The sequence below is a fragment of the Amblyraja radiata genome, chromosome 5 (genome assembly GCF_010909765.2).
Source record: "Amblyraja radiata isolate CabotCenter1 chromosome 5, sAmbRad1.1.pri, whole genome shotgun sequence".
Lineage (NCBI taxonomy): Eukaryota > Metazoa > Chordata > Chondrichthyes > Rajiformes > Rajidae > Amblyraja > Amblyraja radiata.
In genome coordinates, this window is record NC_045960.1 from 107,704,842 (window position 1) to 107,727,689 (window position 22,848).

Sequence of the window (22,848 nt, forward strand, 5' to 3'; positions counted from 1 at the left end):
ACCCGGAGAAAACCCACGCAGTCACAGGGGGAACGTACAAACTCTGTACGGATAGCACCCGTGGTCAGGATCGAACCGGGGTCTCTGGCGCTGTAAGGCAGCAACTCTACCGCTGCTCCCTGATATCTGTATCCCCTGTATCCACCTATCACTCGCCAGGCTATGTCCTGCCCCCTCCACTCTTCCAGCTTTCTCCTGCTTCCAGCACAATCAGTCTGAAGAAAGGTCCCGACCCGTAACATTTTCCAGCCATGCTGTCTGACCCGCTGAGTTACTCCAGCACTTTGTGCCTTTTGTTTTCCACTTCTCGCATAATGCGTCTCACTTGGCATCTTCTTTAGTCATTTAAAATTTGGATTCAACTAAATAAAAATAGCTTTTTTTGTTTGCATGGAAGTCACCAACAGAACGCAAATGGTGCATTAGATTTGGGTCATATGACTGTGCAATGATCCAGGTTTTACCTTCAGACGTTACACTGATAGGAACCAATTCTTTCAACAAGTCACCAAGATTATGTGGCTGTCCTTCTGTGCTGGCTGGACGAAAAAGCTTCTGAATGAATGGTCGCTCGTTTAGAGGCTAAAGGAGAGAGAATAAAAATAGTTTAGAAATTCAACAGGGATTTAATGACTTAGTTTAGTGGCATCAATTGTTTCAAATCATCTTGCTGCAAGTTCATAAGTCCTTAAAGGGCCTGTCCCACTTACGTGTCCTTGGCACGCAAATTACGCGACCTCGTGATCGCGTTGAGGCGCATGAGCATCGTGTGGCCGCGCGGGGCCGGTCCCACTGAGAAGCGTGGAGGGGTATGTAGTTGTGCGCGACATCGCGCGGGGCTCCGAAATTAACCGACGGCCAAAGTGGGACAGGCCCAAGACCCTGGCGCGACGCAACGTCTCACCTCCAACAGCAGCAGACGCAGGCAAACGATCACTGAACTCGGCCTGGGCCTCACGGCCGTTGCGGTCCGGATCCGCACCCACTTCTACTCCCAAAGCGGGGGCTGGAAAATTGAAGATAGACACAAAATGCAGGAGTAACTCAGCGGGACTGGCAGCATCTCTGGAGAGAAGCAATGGGTGATGTTTCGGGTCAAGACCCTTCTTTCAGACTGAAGAAGAGTCTTGACCCGAAACATCACTCATTGCTTCTCTCCAGAGATGCTGCCGGTCCCGCTGAGTTACTCCTGCATTTTGCGTCCATCTTCAAATGACGTCACACGCTCCAGACGGCTGTGCGGGCGCATGAAATCGTGCGCGACCTTCGCGGGGCTGTCGCGGCTCAATGCGACCACGTGGTTGCGTAATTTGCGTGCCAAGGACACGTAAGTGGGACAGGGGCTTAAGTCACTGATCCAGGCTCTAGGGTCATCTACTTTACCCGGAAGACCCCTTGAAAATCCATAAGTTCGAGGAGCAGAATTAGGTCATCCGGCCCATCTAGTCTACTCTGCCATTCAATCATGGCTGCGTATCTTTCCCTCTCAACCCCATTCTCCTGCCTTCTCCCCGTAACCCCCGACACCCATACTGATCAAGAACCTGTCAATCTCCGCTTTAAAAATACCCACTGTTTAGTTGAGTTTAGTTTAGATATACAGCGCAGAAACAGGCCCTTCGGCTCACCGAGTCCGCACCAACCAGCGATCCCTGCAGATGAAACACACACTAAGAACAATTTATTTTACATTTTTTGTTCTTTTCCACTAAGCCGATTAACCTATAAAACTTGTGCGTCTTTCCGAATTTTTCGGGGAAAACCCACGCAGGTCACGGGGAGAACGTACAACAAACTCCGTTGCCGACAGCACTGAACTCGGGTCTCTGGCGCTGTAAGGCAGCAACTCTACCACTGCGCCTCCACAGCCGTCTGTGGCAATGAATTCCACAGATTCACCACCCTCTCACTAAAGAAATTCCTCCTCATCTTCTTTCTAAAGTCAGTCGGTTGGTCAATGTCAGTGTTCAACATGGAACGCTAACTCTGTTTAGCCTTTCACAGATGCTGCCTGACCAAGTAAGTGATCCAGGTTCTTCAGAATTTAAATCTTAAATCATATTATGCGGCTGTGTATTAGGAGGGATTACAGTACAAGACAATGACAACATATGAAAATCATTAGATTAAAGGGCCTGTCCCACCAGCATGCGATTGCATGCGTCTAGCGCGACCAAACGTGGTGGCTTGAGGCGTACGGCCTCGCGGGGCCGGTCCCACTTCCAACCGCGGAGCCGTCTGGAGTTGTGCGGGGCTGGTCCCGACATCATACTCACCAATCAGCTGGGCAGGACGTGGGCCGATTGAATTTGGACGTCGTGCGGTGACATCATTGCGCAACGCCACGCGCTAGGCGTACGACGTCAAGACGCTGTGTACGCCCGTCGAGACGCTGCGTACGGCCTCAATGCGGCTGCAGGCTGACAGGCCGTTGGCGCGCGGGATTTTCGGACAGTGCAAGATTTTTGGAGCCCCGCGCGATGTCGGGACCAGCCGCACAACACCATACGCCTCCGCTGATCGAAGTGGGACCGGCCCCACGTTTGGTCGCGCTAGACGCATGCTGGTGGGACAGGCCCTTAAGGAATTGCTTGGTTGTTTGGTATTCATCATTGTCATACCAAAGACAATAGCCTCCTATTTCCTGAGAAATAGGAGGCTATTGGATCAAAACAAAATTCCTTCAGAAACAAAAGATAGACACCAAATGCTGGAGCAACTCAGCGGGTCAGGCAGCATCTCTGGAGAAAAGGAATAGGTGGCAATACAGATCGAGACCCTTCTTCAGACTCAGTTGGTCAGAAGTTAAAACTGTTTAGTATTAACCAGCCAACCTTCATTTAGCTTCAGAGTCGTAGAGTCAAACAGCCCAACTTGCCCACGCCAACCGACATGTCTCATCTACACTAGTCCCACCTGCCTGCGTTTGGCCCGTATCCATGTAACTGTCTAAATATTTCTTAAATATTGTGATAGTAATTGCCTCAACTACCTCCTCCGGCAGCTCGTTCCATCTATCACCACCTTTTGTGTAAATAGCTCGCCCCTCAGGTTCCTGTTAAATCTTTCCCCCCATCACCTTAAACCTATGTCCTCAGGTTCTCGATTGCCCTACTCTGGGTAAAAGATTCTGTGCATTTAGAGTCATAGAGTGATACAGTGTGGAAACAAGCCCTTCGGCCCAACTTGCCCACACCGGCCAACCGATCCCAGCTACACTTGTCCCACCTGCCTGCGCTCAGTCCATATCCCTCCAAACCTGTCCTATCCATGTACCTGTCTGTCTCTTTAACGATGGGATAGTTCCAGCCTCAACTACCTCCTCTGGCAGCTCGTTCCATACACCCACCACCCTTTGTGTTAAAATATTACCCCCGGATTCTTATTAAATCTTTTCCCCTTCAACTTGAACCTACGTCCCCTGGTCCTCGATTCCCCTATATGGGCAAGAGACTACCCGATCTATTCCTCTCATGATTTTGCGCACCTCTATAAGATCCCCTCCCTCATCCTCCTGCGTTCCATGGAATAGAGACCCAGCCTGCTAAACCTCTCCCTGTAGCTCACACCCTATAGTCCTGGCAACATCCTCGTAAATCTTTTCTGAACCCTTTCCTCTTGACAACATCTTTCCTATAACGTGGTGATGACAGAACTGAACACAATGCTGTAAGCCTCAGTCCGCAATAACCTACCTGAACTCCCGGTGGCTCAGCACTTCAACTCCCCCTCCCATTCCCAATCCGACCTCTCTGTCCTGGGTCTCCTCCATTGCCAGAGTGAGCAACACCGGAAATTGGAGGAACAGCACCTCATATTCCGCCTGGGCTGCTTGCGTCCGGATGGCATGAACGTTGAATTCTCCCAGTTTTGCTAGCCCTTGCTGTCTCCTCCCCTTCCTTAACCCTCGAGCTGTCTCCTCCCATCCCCCCGCCCTCAGGCTCCTCCTCCTCCCTTTTTCCTTCCTTCTCCCCCCCACCCCCCATCAGTCTGAAGAAGGGTTTCGGCCCAAAACGTTGCCTATTTCCTTCGCTCCATAGATGCTGCTGCACCCGCTGAGTTTCTCCAGCATTTTTGTGTACCTACAATGCTGTAAATGTGGCCTGACCAATGTCTTGTGCAATTATAAACACAAAATGCTGGAGTAACTCAGCCGGTCAAGTAGCATCTCTGGAGAAAAGGAACTGGTGACGTTTCAGGTTGAGACCCTTCTCCCGACTGAGACTCCTGGACAATTATATTTGATATATTTCATTCTGCGGCAGTAACGTGCAAACAAGGCAACCAAGGCTTTTCACTGTACATATGACAATAAACTAAACTGAAACTGAAATGTTAATGAGTGTACAGTGACAAGAATTGGTGAGGTGGAAGCAAGATACTGATTTACAAAAACAATGGTGAATGCCCATTCAAGTGATAAGAATGGAGGAAGTCATCAGACAGAGGGAAATACCACCGAGCTAGCTATCATCAAGTGTTCTAATATTGTTAGCCTTGTAAAGTATCAATGTTGTTCCAAACTGCTTTTGGAGTATTGTGAACAGATTTATGTCCCATATACAAGGAAGGACGTGCTGGCTCTGGAGAGAGTCCAGAGGAGGTTTATGAGAATGATCTCAGGAATGAGTGGGTTTACATATAATGAGCGTTTGACGGCACCGGGCATGTACTCGCTGGAGTTGAGAAGGATGAGGGGAGGGACCTCATTGAAACTAACCAAACAGTGAAAGGCCTGGGTAGACAAAAACGCTGGAGAAACTCAGCGGGTGAGGCAGCGTCTATGGTGCGAAGGAAATAGGCAATGTTTCGGACTGAAGAAGGGTTTCAGCCCGAAACGTTGCCTATTTCCTTCGCTCAATAGATGCGGCCTCACCCGCTGAGTTTCTCCAGCACTTTTGTCTACCTTCAATTTTCCAGCATCTGCAGTTCCTTCTTAAACAGTGAAAGGCCTGGATAGAGTGGATGTGGTGAGGGTGTTTCCACTCGTGGGAGAGTCTAGGACCAGAGGCCACAGCCTCAGAATTAAAGGACGTCCCTTTAGGAAGGAGATGAGGAGGAATTTCTTTCGTCAGAGGGTGGTGAATCTGTAGGATTCTTTGCCACAGAAGGCTGTGAAGGCTAAGTCAATGGATATTTTTTAAATGGTTGTTGATTAGCAGGGGTGTCCGGGGTTATGGGGAGAAGGCAGACGAATGGGGTTAAATAGGCCGGATGTCCTAACTCTGCTCCTATAACATATGAACTGTGAGCATGCCAATCTCCCCATAACCATGCTTTAAAAAATACCCATTGACTTGGCCTCCACTCGAGTAACAAACCACTGTTCATGCTTTCCCTAAAATACAGGATATTAGTTTATATCCCTTTTAAAATAAGAGTGCTTTCACCCATGTTGAAAGTGATATATATATAGATTGCTGGTTCAAGTTACAGTCTAAGACTTGCTTAAATTATCAGCCATAATCTTTCTGAGTGATGCAATGATGTCTTGAGTCCCAAATGATTTGCTCCTGCTCCTGCTCCTGATACAATTATGAGTTCATTTGATACAAGAACAGTTTAAAAAAAAAAAAAGCCTCCTGGGTGATCAGAGACGGGCAGATAGGGAAGTAAGTTTATACATTCGACATTCCAATGTTTACTTAAGGGCCTTATTGAAAGGAGATTTAGTTCCACAAGAAATAACATAACCATTGGAGTGGCCATTATTTCCTTCTTGGAAAAGATTTGTAACTTAAACGGAGAAGAAAACAACATTTTTTTTTTCATCTCTTCCATTCATTTGCCCTCCAAGTAGGATCTAGATCTCTTGTTGCTCTTTCCCCTGCCTCTCAGTCTGAAGAAGGGTCTCGGCCAGAATTCGGGGCCACAGTTTAAGAATAAGGAGTAAGCCATTTAGAACGGAGACGAGGAAACACTTTTTCTCACAGAGAATGGTGAGTGCGGAATTCTCTGCCTCAGAGGGCGGTGGAGGCAGGTTCTCTGGATGCTTTCAAGAGAAAGCTAGATAGGGCTCTTAAAAATAGCGGAGACAGGGGATATGGGGAGAAGGCAGGAACGGGGTACTGATTGGGGATGATCAGCCATGATCATGTTGAATGGCGGTGCTGGATCGAAGGGCCTAATGGCCTACTCCTGCACCTATTGTCTATTGAAACCTCACTTCATCCCTTCTCTCCAGAGATGCTGCCTGTCCCGCTGAGTTATTACCAGCATTTTGTGTCTTGTCTTCTAGAGTGCCAGTTCTTAAATAAAAGATTCAATGCGTTGTCCTACCATTAACTAAATCCCTCCAAACCTGCACAATTCATTATATTTTTAATAAATGTTCTATAACTCCGGCACACAATGGATTATATCCGCTGCACCAGAGGCATTATTGGCGTGCGTGCAAAAGAAAATTGATACTCATTTATTTGAAATATTTCAAACAGGTAAGACCAGCAAATCATTGTTCCACATATCCCTTTCACACTTTAATTTTGTTAAAAGCTATCTGTAACTGCCGTCCAAAAAACAATGCAGCTCTGAGCTTGCCCTTCATTTTCTAAGCAAACTGCCAATCACCAGTGGCTCAATGCAACACCCGAGACCAAGGCTGCCAGACACACGAGGCACTTGGGTGTCCGTTAATCAGCCGGCTCTGAGCATGAGTGCGTGTAGGTGTGCAGTCTTCACACCTGTAACCAGACCCCCTGTTGTTTTGGGAGGCTGGGGGAATCGAGGCGAGCGAGCGGACAAAACAGAAAGGCAGCGCGGGTTAACAGCGGCGCGCCGATAGGGTTACCAGAAAAACTGAGTCACTGGCAGGATGTGAAGGATTTGCGAGATTAGCTGCAAAGTTTAGAAGGTGAGAGTACAGGGAGTGTAATTAAATTACATCGTTTTAATGCATTTTTAATTAAATCCATCAATAATTAACTCCACGGGTATAAAAGGAATGTCAACCTCACTGTTGTATTTTCAATTCCCTGTGCTGTAAATAGGTAAATATTTTTTAACAAGTGTGTTAGTAACAGTTTTGTGGTCCAGCGCTGTCATATTGAACTCATTAACTCCTTCAGCAGGAGAGATGATTGAGATGGGTGAAAATCCATCGGAGTCAATATCACCATCTCCTGGACCACCCATGTTGAAGCTGCGATCAAGAAAGCACACCAACGCCTCTACTTCCTTGGACTGCTGAGGAAGTTCGGCATGTCCACAACAACTCTAACCAAGTCTGAAGAAGGGTTTCGGCCCGAAACGTCGCCTATTTCCTTCGCTCCATAGATGCTGCTGCACCCGCTGAGTTTCCCCAGCAATTTTGTGTACCTTCGATATTCCAGCATCTGCAGTTCCCTTTTGAAAACTCTAACCATCTTCTACGGATGCGCCGTGGAAAGCATTTTACCGGGATGAATCCACAGCTTGGTTTGGGAACAAGCTCCACCCAAGACCGCAAGAAATTCCAACGAATTTGTGGAGGCAGCCCAGACCATCGCACAAAAACCAAACCCCCCTTCCATTGACTCCATTCACACCTCACGCTGCCTCGGCAAGGCCAGCAGCATCATCAAGGACGAGTCGCACCCTCTTCTCTTTTCTGCCATCAGGCAAAAGGTATAGAAGTGTGAAAACGCACACCGCCAGATTCAGAGACTGTTTCGTCCCAGCTATTATCAGGCAACTGAGTCATCCTACTGCCACCGGAAAGCAGGGACTACCTGAAATTGGAGGTCAATGTTCTTACCGCTGGGGTGTAAACTACCCAAGCGAAATATGAGGTGCTGCTCCTCCAATTTGCACTGGGACTCAGTCTGGCCATGGAGGAGACCCAGGAGAGAAAAGTCGGATTCGGAATGGGAGGGGGAGTTGAAGTGCTGAGCCACCGGGAGATCAGGTTGGTTAATGCGAACTGAGCGGAGGTGTTGGGCGAAGCGATCGCCAAGCCAACGCTTGGTCTCACCGATGTAGAGCAGCTGACACCTAGAGCAGCGGATGCAATAGATGAGGTTGGGGGAGGTGCAGGTGAACCTCTGTCGCACCTGGAAAGACTGCTGTACTACTACTGTGCCGTCGCTCGTGAACCAACTCAAGTACCACTCCAAGTGCCAATCCTACGAATTCCAACCGCCGCTTTTTGAATTCAACCGCCCCCGACTGGTCGGCCCAGGTCATGCCCGGACCACGCGGGAGTTTGAGCCCGACCAACGACGGTTCGATACCAAACTGGCTCAGGCTGCCACAATGGCTACTTTCCTGCAACCAGGTTCTTAAATCGACCTGCACAACTCTAATCTTTACCTCGGCAATTGTGTTCAGCACTGGCTGAACAATTTGTAATCTTGTGATGTGGACTCGATAAGAAGATCTCGGCAATGGCCATCTCCTGCACCACCTGCTACTTGTTTTCTAAAGGGCCTGTCCCACTGTACGAGGTAATTCAAGAGTTTCCCTGAGTTTTCCCCTGATCCAAACTCGGAGAATGTCCGTAGCGGGTCCGTAGAAGTTCGTGGATGTCTCGTAGCGGGTCGTACGAGTAAAAAGTAATCATTTTTTTCATCACGGGTATTTTTTTACTCGTGGACATTTTACACAGTGTTGAAAAAACGTCACGAGTTTACCGGATTTCCCGAGTACCTACCGTTACTCGTACGAGCCGCTACGAGACATCCACAAACTACTACGGACCCGCTACGGACATTCTCCGAGTTCGAATCAGGGGAAAACTCGGGAGAACTCTTGAATTATCTCGTACAGTGGGACAGGGGCAAGTGTGTTTTCAAACAATGTCTTGCTTTGTAGTCTTTTTGTTTTACTGTCTAGAATAATGTAATTTGTGTATAACGCATGTTTTTGTGCGTTCTGTGAGTCTCTGTGCCTGTGATAGCAAAAGGATTTGAGTATAGGAGCAGGGAGGTTCTACTGCAGTTGTACAGGGTCTTGGTGAGACCACACCTGGAGTATTGCGTACAGTTTTGGTCTCCTAATCTGAGGAAGGACATTCTTGCCATAGAGGGAGTACAGAGAAGGTTCACCAGACTGATTCCTGGGATGTCAGGACTTTCATATGAAGAAAGACTGGATAGATTCGGCTTGTACTCGCTAGAATTTAGAAAATTGAGGGGGGATCTTATAGAAACTTACAAAATTCTTAAGGGGTTGGACAGGCGAGATGCAGGAAGATTATTCCCGATGTTGGGGAAGTCCAGAACAAGGGGTCACAGTTTAAGGATAAAGGGGAAATCTTTTAGGACTGAGATTAGAAAAACATTTTTTACACAGAGAGTGGTGAATCTGTGGAATTCTCTGCCACAGAAGGTAGTTGAGGCCAGTTCATTGGCTATATTTAAGAGGGAGTTAGATGTGGCCCTTGTGGCTAAAGGGATCAGGAGATATGGAGAGAAGGCAGGTACAAGATACTGAGTTGGATGATCAGCCATGATCATATTGAATGGCGGTGCAGGCTCGAAGGGCCGAATGGCCTACTCCTGCACCTATTTTCTATGTTTCTATGTAAAGGAGATGTTCGGGGTAGGTTTTTACCAGGTAGGTGGGTGCCTGGAACGAGCTACCAGGGATGGTGGGGGATTCAATTGTGGCGTTCAAGAGGCATTAGGAGAGGCACATGGATATGCAGGGAATAGATGGTTATGGATCATACACAGGCAGGGGAGATTAGTTTATCTTGGATCATGGATAGGTGCACTTCAGATCTGGACCCTTCTTCGGACTGGTTTAGTGTTAGTTTTGAGCCATAGCATGGAAATAGGCCCTTCGACCAACCGAGTCCACACCGACTAGTGATCACCCCATAGACTAGTTCTGACCTAGGCACTAGGGATCATTTTACAGAACTAACCTAGCCAATTAGTTTAACCTGTGATAGCACGAATTATAAACCCGACCTGTGCGATGGACAGGGTGCGGAATTAAGTTTTCATTTTGGAGATACAGTGTGGGAACAGGACATTTGGTGTTACGGTTCACTACTTAATAAACAGACAACTCACAAAAAGGTTAGTTAGACCAACTCATGCTTTACTGATCATCGGCCGGCAGAAGTGACAGGGATGCACCAGTCAAGTAAGCGACACAGACACTTGACATCCCCCATGCCACCACTTCAATGAACAAAGAGTTGCAGTGGTGTTTTTTTTACTGTGTGTTTGTCACTTAGCTACATTCCATAGATGTTAGTCATGGTCAGAGATACAGTCAATACACATTATTACAGGATGCGTCTGAGCTTGTCTCTTGTCAATAAAGGGCCTGTCCCACTTGCATTCGATTGCGTGCGTTTGGCGCGACCAAACGGAAGCGGAGTTCACACGAAGTTCGCGCTAAGTTCGCGCGTGATGTCATTTGCGTCATGCTTACCAATCAGCTGGGCAGGAGGCGGGCCAACTGAATTTGGGCGTCGCACGGCGTCGGGCGGTGATGTCATCACGCAACGCCACGCCGGGCAGTGACGTCATCACGCGACGCCACTCGCTAGGCGTACGCCATCAAGACGCTGCGGCCACTGTCAGAATTTCGGCCACTGTCAGAATTCCGGAGCCCCGTGCGATGTCGGTCAGCCCCGCACAACTCCGCGCTTCTAAGTGGGACTGGCCCCGCGTGGCCATACGGTGCCCGTACACCTCAAGCGACCACGAGGTCACGTAATTTGCGAGCCAAGGTCGCGTAAGTGGGACAGGCCCTTTAGTAGACACACTTCAAAGGCATCTTATCAGTTGGTACTTTGAAGACAAGACATCTCAAAGGCATCGGTCATTGTCTCAATGTACTTCACTGAGACAAGTCTACGCTTCTCTCTCTCATCAATTGGTAGACACATTTCAAGGGCATCGGTCATTGTCTCAATAGACAGCAACCTGAGGCAAGTCCAGGTTTGTCTCTCTCTCTTATCAATCCACTGGAAAAGGCCTGCTTGAGACGAAATCTTTTATATATTTAAAAGCATTTAACCTTTTCATTGGCCCATCGAGTCCATGCCAACCATTGATCACGCATTCACTATGTCATCCCACTTTTGCGTCCTACACACTAGGGACAATTTACAGAAGTTCATGTGATAGGTGCAGAATGAGACCATTCGGCGCATCCAATCTACTCCGCCATTCAATCATGGCCGATCTATCTTTCCCGCTCAACACTTTTCTCCTGCCTTCTCCCCATAACCCCTGACACCCGCACTAAGCTAATGAACCTACAAACCTGCACGCCTTAGAAATGTGGGAGGAAACCGGAGCACCTGGGCAGGTCCGAAGGGCCTGTTTCCACAATGTATCACTCTATGACCTGGAGAAAACCCACACGGTCACGGGGAGAACGTATAATCGCCGTATTGACAGCACCCGTAGTCAGGATAGAACCCGGATCTCTGGCGCTTTGAGGCAGCAACTCCACCGCAGTCTGCATCCCCTATCACCCCCAAACAGCTGAGCACAAACTGCCTGAGACTCATTATTAGTGGTGGCCCTGATATCACAAGTTCATAAAGTCATAGGGACAGAATTAGGCCATTTGGCCCTGCAGGTCTACTCCGCCATTCAATCATGGCTGATCTATCTTTCCATCTCAACCCCATTCTCCTGCCTCCCCCCCTTAACCTTTGATATCAAGCCAAGTGGGTTTGGTTTGATGTGAAGCATTGACCACTTCAACAGGCAATGTTCCTCCTTTTAGATTGAGCTAATCTGTGAGGAGTGGGCCGGTGGAAGACGGATCAGGGTAACGCCTCCACTCCTTCAAGGTCGGCAGCAGGAGGCGACCCCTGGGACATAGAGGCAGTCAGGCGAGGACAGGGACTTGGGTTGGCGGGCCGGGCTGGATGAGGGTATCGGAGTAGGCCCCGCAGCAGCCTGGGGCCTACCTGGATCAGGAGAGCTCCAGTACATCCAGCATGTGGACCCGACTTAGTGAAAAGGCTTGGATAGAGTCAATGCGGAGAGGATGTTTCCACTAGTGGGAGAGACTAGGATCAGAGGGCACAGCCTCAGAATAAAAGGACGTACTTTAAGAAATATTTTGAGATGAGGAGGAATTTCTTTAGTCAGAGGGTGGTGACTTTTGCCTTCCATCACAGTGAGGAGGTGCTTGGTGAACTCACTGAGGTGGATATTTAAATTGTGTTTATTGTGTGTTTTTGTCATTTTATATGTATGACTGCAAGGCAACGGAATTTCGTTCAGACCGAAAGGTCTGAATTACAATAAAGAATACTTTTGACTTTGGTGAATCTGTGGAGTTCATTGCCGCAGAAGGCTGTGGAGGCCAAGTCAATGGATGTATTTAAGGCAGAGGTTGAAAGATTCTTGATTAGTGCGGGTGTCAGGGGGTTACGGGGAGAAGGCAGGAGAATGGGGGCTGAGAGGGAAAGATAGATCATCCATTACCCTGATCCGTCTTCCACCGTCCCACTCCTCACAGATGCAGGAAGATTGTTCCCGATGTTGGGGAAGTCCAGAACTAGAGGTCACAGTTTAAGGATGAGAGGGGAAGTCTTTTAGGACCGAGATGAGGAAATCATTTTTTACACAGAGAGTGGTGAATCTGTGGAATTCTCTGCCACAGAAGGTAGTTGAGGCCAGTTCATTGGCTATATTTAAGAGGGAGTTAGATGTGGCCCTTGTGGCTAAAGGGATCAGGGTGTATGGAGAGATGGCAGGGATGGGATACTGAGTTGGATGATCAGCCATGATCATATTGAATGGCGGTGCAGGCTCGAAGGGCCTAATGGCCTACTCCTGCACCTATTTTCTATGTTTCTATGTTTCTATGATGCTGCTACCGGCAAGATTCTCGCTGTAGCTATTCCCCAAAGTACCTGTGCACATGACAATAAAACTTGCTTTGACTTGAATAGTTGGAGAATTAATAGGAAAAAAAGTGGTGTAATAATAATTATCAATTAAATTAAAGGAGAGCAGCTTAAGTCAGAACTTGCGGTTTGGATCTGACAATCAAAGGGAAAAATACCAAAGCATGTAAAGAAATGAAACAAGGTTAAAATCAAAAAACTGCTAGTAGTTAGTTTGTGGTATAAATAAATGTGCTTTGAACAAACCCACGGAAAACAGGAAACAAATTACATGAAATGTAGATGCAAATTCAACTTGGAGCTTATAACAAGATTGGAAGTGAACGTTACAGATATGGCGGCAAGACAGTAAAGGGCCTGTCCCACTTTCACGACCTAATTCACCACCTTTTTTACTCGTGGCCATTTTTCATCAGGCTAGAAAAACGCCCCGACCTACTTGATGCCACGAGTACCTACGACTAGCATCACGACCGACCTACGACCTACCTACGGCCTCATACGCCCTCGTGACGACCATGCTGCGAGTATGAGTCAAGGGCAAACTCAGCAGAGGTCGTGAATTAGGTCGTGAAAGTGGGACTGGCCCTTAAGGAAAGCAATTAAATATGCAGAGCTGTAGATCGACTGTAGCCCAGTCCATCACACACACCAGACTGCCTGGGAAAATCACCAACTTAAGCAAAACCTCGTCCCACCCCGGTCATTCCGTCTTCTCCCCGTTCCCGTCGGCAGAAGGTACAGAAGCTCGAAAGCGCGCACCATCAGACTCAGTAATATCATTGCTGATGTGACCCGTTGTCTTGTCAAAAACATTTCATTGTACCGTTAACCCTGTGTTAACCTACATATGACAAATAAAAACTGAACTGAACTAAGGAACAGCTTCTTCCCCTCTGTTATCAGGCTTCTGAATAGCCTTCCCATGAGCCAGAGTACTGTTTAATTCACCATTTAAGGGGCTGTCCCACTGCGGCGACCTAATTGGCGAGTTTAGAACAGTTTGCCCTCGACTGATACTCGCAGCATGGTTGACACGAGGTCCTAGGAGGTCTTTGTAACTCTCCTTCATGCTCGAGAGTAGTCCCCGCGTACTCGAGGCCTCAGCTAGGTTGCGGTGTGTTTTTCAACTTGCTGAAAAATGCTTGCGATTAAAAAAAGGTCGCCATGGAAAAAAATTGATAATTTGTTTACTCATAGGTTTAGTCGAGGTAGGTCGTAGTAGGTCAGCATGTTATTCGTAGGTAATCGAGGGTAGTCAGAGGTAATCAAAGGTAGTCGGAGGTAGTCATATAGTCTTCAACATAGTCGAAGGGAGGTCGAATGAGGTCGTCTTCACTCTCCACTATTCGGTGTCCAATTTGCCTGAAGCTGGTCTTCAACATAGTTGAAGGAGGTCGAAGGAGGTCTTCTACATATTCGAAGGAGGTCTTCAACAAGACACTTTTTCAAACTCTCCTAAACTCTTCTAAACTCGCCAATTAGGTCGCCGCAGTGGGACAGCCCCTTTAATCACCCCACTGGACTTTGTCTAGGGAACTGATGCGTTAAATTAAATAACGTGCAAAATAAAGATGTGCGTGGTACAATAGACAATAGACAGTAGGTGCAGGAGTAGGTCATTTGGCCCTTTGAGCCAGCACCGCCATTCAATGTGACCATGGCTGATCATCCCCAATCAGTACCCCGTTCCTGCCTTCTCCCCATATCCCCTGACTCCGCTATTTTTAAGAGCGCTAACTAGCTCTCTCTTGAAAGCATCCACAGAACCTGCCTCCACCGCCCTCTGAGGCAGAGAATTCCACAGACTCACCACTCTCTGTGAGAAAAAGCGTTTCCTCGTCTCCGTTCTAAATGGCTTACTCCTTATTCTTAAACTGTGGCCCCTTTGTTTATGGGTGAAAATTTGCAACACAGTATGTTCTGAAACAGGTTCTTGCAAGTGGGTTGGGATTCTGAAATCATAGGTTAAAATAAATCAGCAAGTGAACTTGAGGGAAAAAGAGAAGAAAATTAATGACACGGCGTATTGAGTTCTAGAATGCAGTTCCTGGAAACGTTAACTGTTTTCCCTGCAGGGTTTGTTTCTAACTTTTAGGCACATTTGTCCAGTTGCGGAGATACAACAGGTATCTACTTATCTGGCATGTATAGGAAGGAACTGCAGATGCTGGGTTACACCGAAGATAAGACAAAAAACGCTGGAGTAACTCAGCAGGACAGGCAACTTCCCTTCGGTTCGGACGAGGTGGGCCGAGGACCCTGTTTCCACACTGTATCTCTAAACTAAACGAAATCTCAAAAAATAATCTGCCCTGGTCGCTCCACCCACGCCTTCTTTCTAAAGAAACTCCATCGTAAGAGTCATAGAGTGATACAACATGGAAACGGGCCCTTCGGCCCAACTTGCCCACCCCTGCCAACATGTCCCATCTACACTAGTTTCTGCTGCCTGCGTATGGCCCATATCCCTCTAAACCTGTTCTATCCATGTACCTGTCTAAATATTTCTTAAATGTTGCGATAGGCCCTGTGATAGTATCATTTTCTGTAGAAAGAAGAAACTGCAGATGCTGGTTTACCAGGGAAAGACACAAAATGCTTGAGTAACTCAGTTGGTCAGGCTGCATTCCTGGATAACATGGATGTTCTCCGGAGATGCTGCTTAAGCTGCTGAGTTATAGGCCAGTCCCACTTAGGGGATTTTTTAGGCGACTACAGGCGACTAGGCTGTCGCCACATGGTCGCCGGAGGTCGCCGGGGTGCCGGCTGTATGGTTGTGAGTAGTCTCCTCAGCCAAAAGCTTCGTAGCGTCTTTCTGGTCACCGCTGGATTTTCAACATTTGCAGCACCCGTAATCAAGATTGAAATTTTTTCGGCGACCGTGGGTTTGACACCAATGAGCGTTTCTTGACATAGGTGCTGTCGAAGGTTGTCGCCAGGTTAACGTAGGTTGTCGCCAGGATGTCGTAGGTTGGCGCCAATTTGGATAATTCCATTGTCGTAGTTGCCGGCAGTCGCCTAAAAAATCGCTTAAGTGGGACAGGCCCATTAGTCCAGTCGCCCGTTTTTCGGCGACCTGCTACGACTATGAGTCACCGGCAGCTGCCTAAAAATCACCTAAGTGGGACAGGCCCTTTATTCCAGCACTTTCCAACCATGAAGTCATTGGATTCACTCAAGCTGGGAAGGAAATTTTCCACGCTCACTCTGATTCACTCTAAGACACACACACGCGTACACGCACACACGAATGCGCACACACACACACACACACACACACACACACACACACACACACACACACAAATGCACACACACACACAATGGCAAAAAGCAATCTTTCTTGGGTAAGGCATTCTATTTTGTTTTAAATCAAGAATGCTGACACTGTCTAAATTCACACTGTAAACTTCCACGAATCAATGTTTTTCTTAGACAAAACATAACTTTATTTTTGCAAAACTCTAGGATATTCGGAGGGGGCGCTGCTCTGGCAGCAGCCATGTCATGCAGCTCGTCAGTTTTTCAACTTTTTTTTATTTTTTTAGTATGTTTTAAAGTCTGTATTTAATGTTTCTTTGTGTGTTTTGTGTGGGGGGTGGTGTGGGGGGTAAGGGGGAACCGCTTCGGTCGCCTCCTCCACGGAGAGGCGAGTTTTTCCAGGTCGCCTCCCCCGTGGCCTAACATCAAGGATCGACGCGGCCTTTCCCGGAGACGTGCCCGGGGCTTCAGCGGCGGGCGCAGCGTGGACTCTCGGCGTGGAGCGGGTGAGCCCTCGCTGGGGCTCGCTGGAGGGGAGCGCTCCGTTTCGCTGGTCCGGGGCAGCCGGCAGCCTGAAGTCGCAGCCTGAAGTCGCGGTCTGCAGAGCTCCAGCTGGTGCGGCGTCTACAGCCCGGGATCTCACGTTGGGGACCCGGGGGAAGAAGAAGCCATCACTGCCGGCCCGCGGCCGACTTCTACCGCGGGTCCGGCATGGACTTACCATCACCCCTGGAGGGGAGCTTCGACCGCCGGCCCTGCAGTCTACGGTGCTTCTGGCTGCGGCGGGGACTTAAATCTTGACCGCCGGTCTGCGGCCTACAACAACTTAAAGCCCGGTGAGGAAGAGCCGATCCTGGACTGACTCTGGACTCTGGTCCTGACCACGGGGGGGAAATGGAGGAGGACTGGCCAAATGTTGTGCCTTCCACCACAGTGATGAATGCTGTGGTGGATGTTTGTGTTACAGTTTTATTGTGGTTGTGTGTTCTTTATTATTGTATCGCTGCAGACAACCCAAATTTCCACCAGCCTGGCTGTGTGGCAATAAATTATATCTAATCTAATCTAATCTAATATTTAAAAAATGACGATATTATTTACACTGTGCAACTGTAGCTTAATTAGCTCCACAGACTTAGTTCTTGTAAGCGAATAGCAATTCCAGTTATTCAAGTTCCAAATGGTTGCAACTTTTCATTTTCAGAGAGATCGTTACACCCATCATTAGAAATGCTGTCACTTTTATGTTAAGTGCTGTCAGCTCAAGGTGTTGTTCAGGATCAGACACTTCAGTTCTGTTCATATCAACTATATATATTTTTTTGTTTTTTTGTTTTTTTGTTTTTGTTTATTTTATTAGAAGTTAATACAGTACAAAACAGTACAGTGGAACCTAATTTTAGGTGCCAACTATGTCATACCGTAATCCATTCTATGTACAACCTCTAGTTTTATGTTTTGAGAAGGAAGTAAGCAAGACAAGAAAAAGAAAACAATAGAAAGGGGAAAAAGAGGAAAAATAGATGGTAGAGAATAGAAAAACGTGAAGTGTGTATATAAAAAAAAGAAAAAGTGGAAAGTAGAAATAGGAGAGAAGGCCCCTTAAAAGAGAATTTTTCAAATCTATATTCGGAGATGTAGATCTATCCACGTCATGAACTGAAATCAGCAATCCTTATGGTACCGCTGCATCACATGATTCCAAAAAGTCGATGAATGGAGACCAACTCCTTAAGAATTGGTCATATTTATCTATTAGTCGGAGTCTCATTTCTTCAAGGCGTGCTATGTCCATCATATTCCTAATCCACATTTTAACAGTTGGTATGGTTGTATTTTTCCAAAATTTAAGTATCAATTTCTTTCCAATTATTAACCCATAATTAAAAAAAACGTTTTGGTCTTTATTTAAATGGATATCTTCTACTATTATTCCAAATATAATCCATTCCGTTTTAGGTTCTATTGTGGACTTGAAAAGCTTTGTAAATATATCAAATATATCACTCCAAAATTTATTCAACTTTGTACATCCTACAAATGAATGTGTTATATTAGCGTTTTGAAACAAACATTTATCGCATCTGGGAGAGACGTTTGGATAAAATTTATTCAACCTCGTTTTTGAATAATATAGTCTATGTAATAATTTGAATTGAATTAAATTATGTCTTGCATTAATAGAACAATTATGTGTATTCATCAAATACTTTTCCCATCTATCCTTCGAGATCTTTATCATTAGCTCATGTTCCCAATCTTCTCTTAGTGCTTCTGTTGAGGGTGATTCTCTATATAATATATTATTATAAAAGTATGATATTAGTTTTTGTGAATCAGCCTTAATATTCATTGATTCTTCTAAAGGGTCTAAAAATATAGTTTGAAATCTATGTGTATATTTCTTCATAAAGTCACATATCTGTATATATTTAAAATATTGATTATCCTTCAGTTTAAATTTTAATTTTATATGTTGAAATGATAACAGTTTGCCCAATTCATACATATCCCCTACTTTCCTAATCCCCAGTCTATCCCATTGTTGATATGTGTTGTCGATGAGAGATGGTTTGAATGCGGGGTTGTTCAATAGTGGGGTTAGTACTGATAGATTATTTAATTTCAAGGATACTTTTATTTGTTTCCAAATTCTTATTGTATTGTGAATAATTGGGTTCTTCTTATATATTATACTATTCAATTTTATCGGTGAGAGCAAGATCGTTCCTATATCGTGCGGATAGCACTCCTCTTTCTCCATTCTTATCCACTCCAACTGAGTGGAACTATCCAACCAGTACATTATGTTCTTAATATGCACTGTCCAGTAGTAATACATAAAGTTAGGTAATGATAAACCCCAACTTCTTTAGGTTTACACAAATGCTTTCGTTGAATTCTGTGTGCTCTGTAATCCCATATAAAATTAGTGATAGTAGAATCTAGTTTTTTGAAAAAGTATTTTGGAATATATATTGGGATCGCTTGAAACAAATATATTAATTGTGGTAAGAAAGTCATTTTTATAGCGTTAATTCTACCTATCAATGAGAGCGGGAGCGTTTTCCAAAATTTAATCACATCATTCAGTTTATTTAATATTTAATAAAATTGGCACTAAATAATGATTTGTGTCTTCTCGTAATTTGAATACCCAGATACTTGAATTTTTCTGTTGCAATTTTGAAGGGGAATTTTAGTAAGTGTCTCGAATCCTGTGGTTTTAAAGACATAATTTCGCTTTTATTCCAATTTATTCTATATCCTGAAAAAGAGCCGAATTCCTCAATTAATGTTAATAATGTGGGTATACTCGTTTGTGTATTAGTAATATATAAAAGGATATCATCAGCGTATAATGAAATTTTAATCGCCTAAGTGGGACAGGCCCTTTATTCCAGCACTTTCCAACCATGAAGTCATTGGATTCACTCAAGTTGGGAAGGAAATTTTCCACGCTCACTCTGATTCACTCTAAGAGACACACACACGCGTACACGCACACACGAATGCACACACACACACAAATGCACACACACACACACACACACACACAATGGCAAAAAGCAATCTTTCTTGGGTAAGGCATTCTATTTTGTTTTAAATCAAGAATGCTGACACTGTCTAAATTCACACTGTAAACTTCCACGAATCAATGTTTTTCTTAGAAAAAACATAACTTTATTTTTGCAAAACTCTAGGATACAGGTGCACAACCTTTTATCCGAAGATCCAAATAACGAAAACCTCCGAATAGCGGCCATTTTTTCAGTCCTTGAAAACGTTCACCGAGGGCGGCCCGCAGAGGTGACAGCGGAACCTCCGGTCGATCCTCGAAGAAAGGGGAACTAAATCCCCATTCATAAAAGAGAAGGTGAGGGTATATTGCGCGGGAGGGTTAATAATTGACAATATGCTGCTGCCTGCCCGCTGAGTTAAAAAGTTCCCACGGTAGACTCACGATACACAGTGTATCGTGAGTCTTGCGTGGGAACTTTTTAACTCAGCACGCAGGCAGCAGCAGATTGTCGCTCCCTTCAATTTCACCCCACCTACACCCCTCTGCTTCCCGGCCATGTGTGTGACCCCTTCCCTCCCCTCTCCAGCTCCCCGCCCATTGCACCGGCGCGGGGGCTTTGCACTGTCTTCACGTCGGCAATGCCAGCAGGTCATTGGCAGTCACCAAAGACGTCAGGACCAACGGGACACCGACCCCCAGGCCCACTGCAAGCAAGGAGATCCCAGAGACCCACAGCCAGCAGCAGCACAGCCCTGTTCCAACTCCAGAGGAAAACTGCAATCTGGCCGGAGACGTCAGGACCACCAGAAGCCGTTCCCCGATGGGCCGCTACGGCGACAAGTGGCAGTTCGCCCACAGCCCGAGCTGTGCCCCCTCATCGGGACACCGACCCCCAGGCCCACTGCAAGCATGGAGATCCCAGATTAGCAACTCCAGCCCAGCCCCGCTCTACGTCTTGTTCTTGGGGGGTGGCGCAGCTCGGGCTGTGGGCGAACTGCCACTTGTCGCCGTAGCGGCCCATCAGGGAGCGGATTCCTCTGTAGTTGGAGGGGGAGGGGGGTATTGTGCTCTTTGATCGCCCCCTACTATCCCAGGGACAGGGAGACAGGACGTTCACCGAGGGTGGCCTGCAGAGGTGACAGCGGAACCTCCGGTCGGTCCTGGAAGAAAGGGGAACTAAATCCCCTTCATAAAAGAGAAGTGGAGGGTATATTGCCTGGGAGGGTATATCGCCTACCTGGAAGAAACCGGACATTTTTTCCAGGATGTCGTCTGCACTCCAAAGCTCACCAAAGCTCACGTTTGGCGCCAAACGCACGTCGCCTCTGCTGCACACGGATATAAGAGTGTGAAAATGTCGCCTAAGGGCATGTCGCCTAAGGGCATGTAGCCCCGCTAGGGTGACATGAGTGCGAGAGGTGATTCAATGCTGCGGTCACATTTACAAATTCAGGAATTCATTCAACACACTGCATTTCATACAGACATTTATTCTGCAAGAAAAAACTACATTGAAGACTCAAACTCGCGACCGAGGAACTGCCGGGATCAAGGCGCAAACTCGCGACCTTGCGGATATGAGCCGAGCACTCTACCACTGAGCCAGCCATTAAAATCTACGCTAAAAAATTTCCATTCCGAAGGCCGACAAATTCCGAATTACGAAAAGTGTCTGGTCCCAAGGCTTTCGGATAAAAGGTTGTGCACCTGTATTTTTAAAATGACGATATTATTTACACTGTGCAACTGTAGCTTAATTAGCTCCACAGACTTAGTTCTTGCTACGACTATGACAGTCACCGGCAGCCGCCTAAAAATCGCCTAAGTGGGACAGGCCCTTTATTCCAGCACTTTCCAACCATGAAGTCATTGGATTCACTCAAGCTGGGAAGGAAATTTTCCACGCTCACTCTGATTCACTCTAAGAGACACACACACGCGTACACGCACACACGAATGCACACACACACACACACACACACACACACACACACACACACACACACACACACAATGGCAAAAAGCAATCTTTCTTGGGTAAGGCATTCTATTTTGTTTTAAGAATGCTGACTGTATAAATTCACACTAAACTTCCACGAATCAATGTTTTTCTTAGAAAAAACATAACTTTATTTTTGCAAAACTCTAGGATATTTTAAAAATGACGATATTATTTACACTGTGCAACTGTAGCTTAATTAGCTCCACAGACTTAGTTCTTGTAAGCGAATAGCAATTCCAGTTATTCAAGTTCCAAATAGTTGCAACTTTTCATTTTCAGAGAGATCGTTACACCCATCATTAGAAATGCTGTCACTTTTATGTTAAGTGCTGTCAGCTCAAGGTGTTGTTCAGGATCAGACACTTCAGTTCTGTTCATATCAACTATTTAAAAGCAATTAATTCTCAGGAAAAAAAAACTATTTAATTTAGGGTTTGTGTTATCAAACACAATAGATAGATAGATATGCCTTTATTGTCATTCAGACCGAAGTCTGAACGAAATTGCAGCAGTCATACATATAATACAATAAAAACAACAATAAACACATATTAACATCCACCACAGTGAGTCCGCCCAGCATCTCCTCACTGTGATGGAGGCAAAAGTCTTAGGTCTGCAGTCTCTTCCCTCCTCGCTGAGGCGATACCCCCCGGGCGATGTTATAAATCAGTCCCGCGGCTCAAACACCGCGGCCCGGGGTGGTCGAAGCTGCCGCCCACCAGTCCTGCAGACGCAGCCGCTGGCCCGCGGCCGAACCCCGGACTCAGGCCACCACCACCAGAACACCGTCCCAGCCACCCTCACGTGAGTACCATGCCGTCTTCAGCCTCGGGCTGGGCCGCCCCTGACATGGGCGCCGAACCTCCCCCGGGTCGGGCCGCCCCGACTTGGGCGTCGATTTTTCCCCGAGCCGGGCCGCCCCGACTTGGGCGTCGCTTCTCCCTCGGGCCGGGCCGCCCCGACATGGGCGCCGAACCTCCCTCGGGCTGCAAGCGCCGCACCTCCCCGAGCTCGGCCGCTCCGACGGGAGCCTCGTTCCACCCTTGGGCTGGCTGCCCTCACGAGAGCGCCACAACCTCTCACGGGAGCACTGTTCCAGCCCTGAGCCGGACCGCCCTCACGGGAGCGAGCTCAGGGCGAGTCCTGACGGGCTCTGCCTCCGGAGCCTCGAGGTCATCAGCTCCATTAGGCCTCAGCGCAGAAGGAGGCAGAGAAGGGGAATACGACAAAAAAGTCGCATTCCCC

General features: G+C 46.9%; 1 protein-coding gene across 2 annotated transcripts in view; it reads right to left on the minus strand.

Annotated features, from left to right (window-relative positions):
- Positions 1 to 22,848, minus strand: part of atg5 (autophagy related 5) — a 177,813-nt gene that overhangs the window by 35,916 nt on the left and 119,049 nt on the right. For both annotated transcript variants that reach the window (XM_033021930.1, XM_033021928.1), the window contains one exon: positions 465 to 582. In XM_033021930.1, the coding sequence (XP_032877821.1) occupies positions 465 to 582 (118 nt within the window). The remainder of the gene's footprint in view (positions 1 to 464; positions 583 to 22,848) is intronic.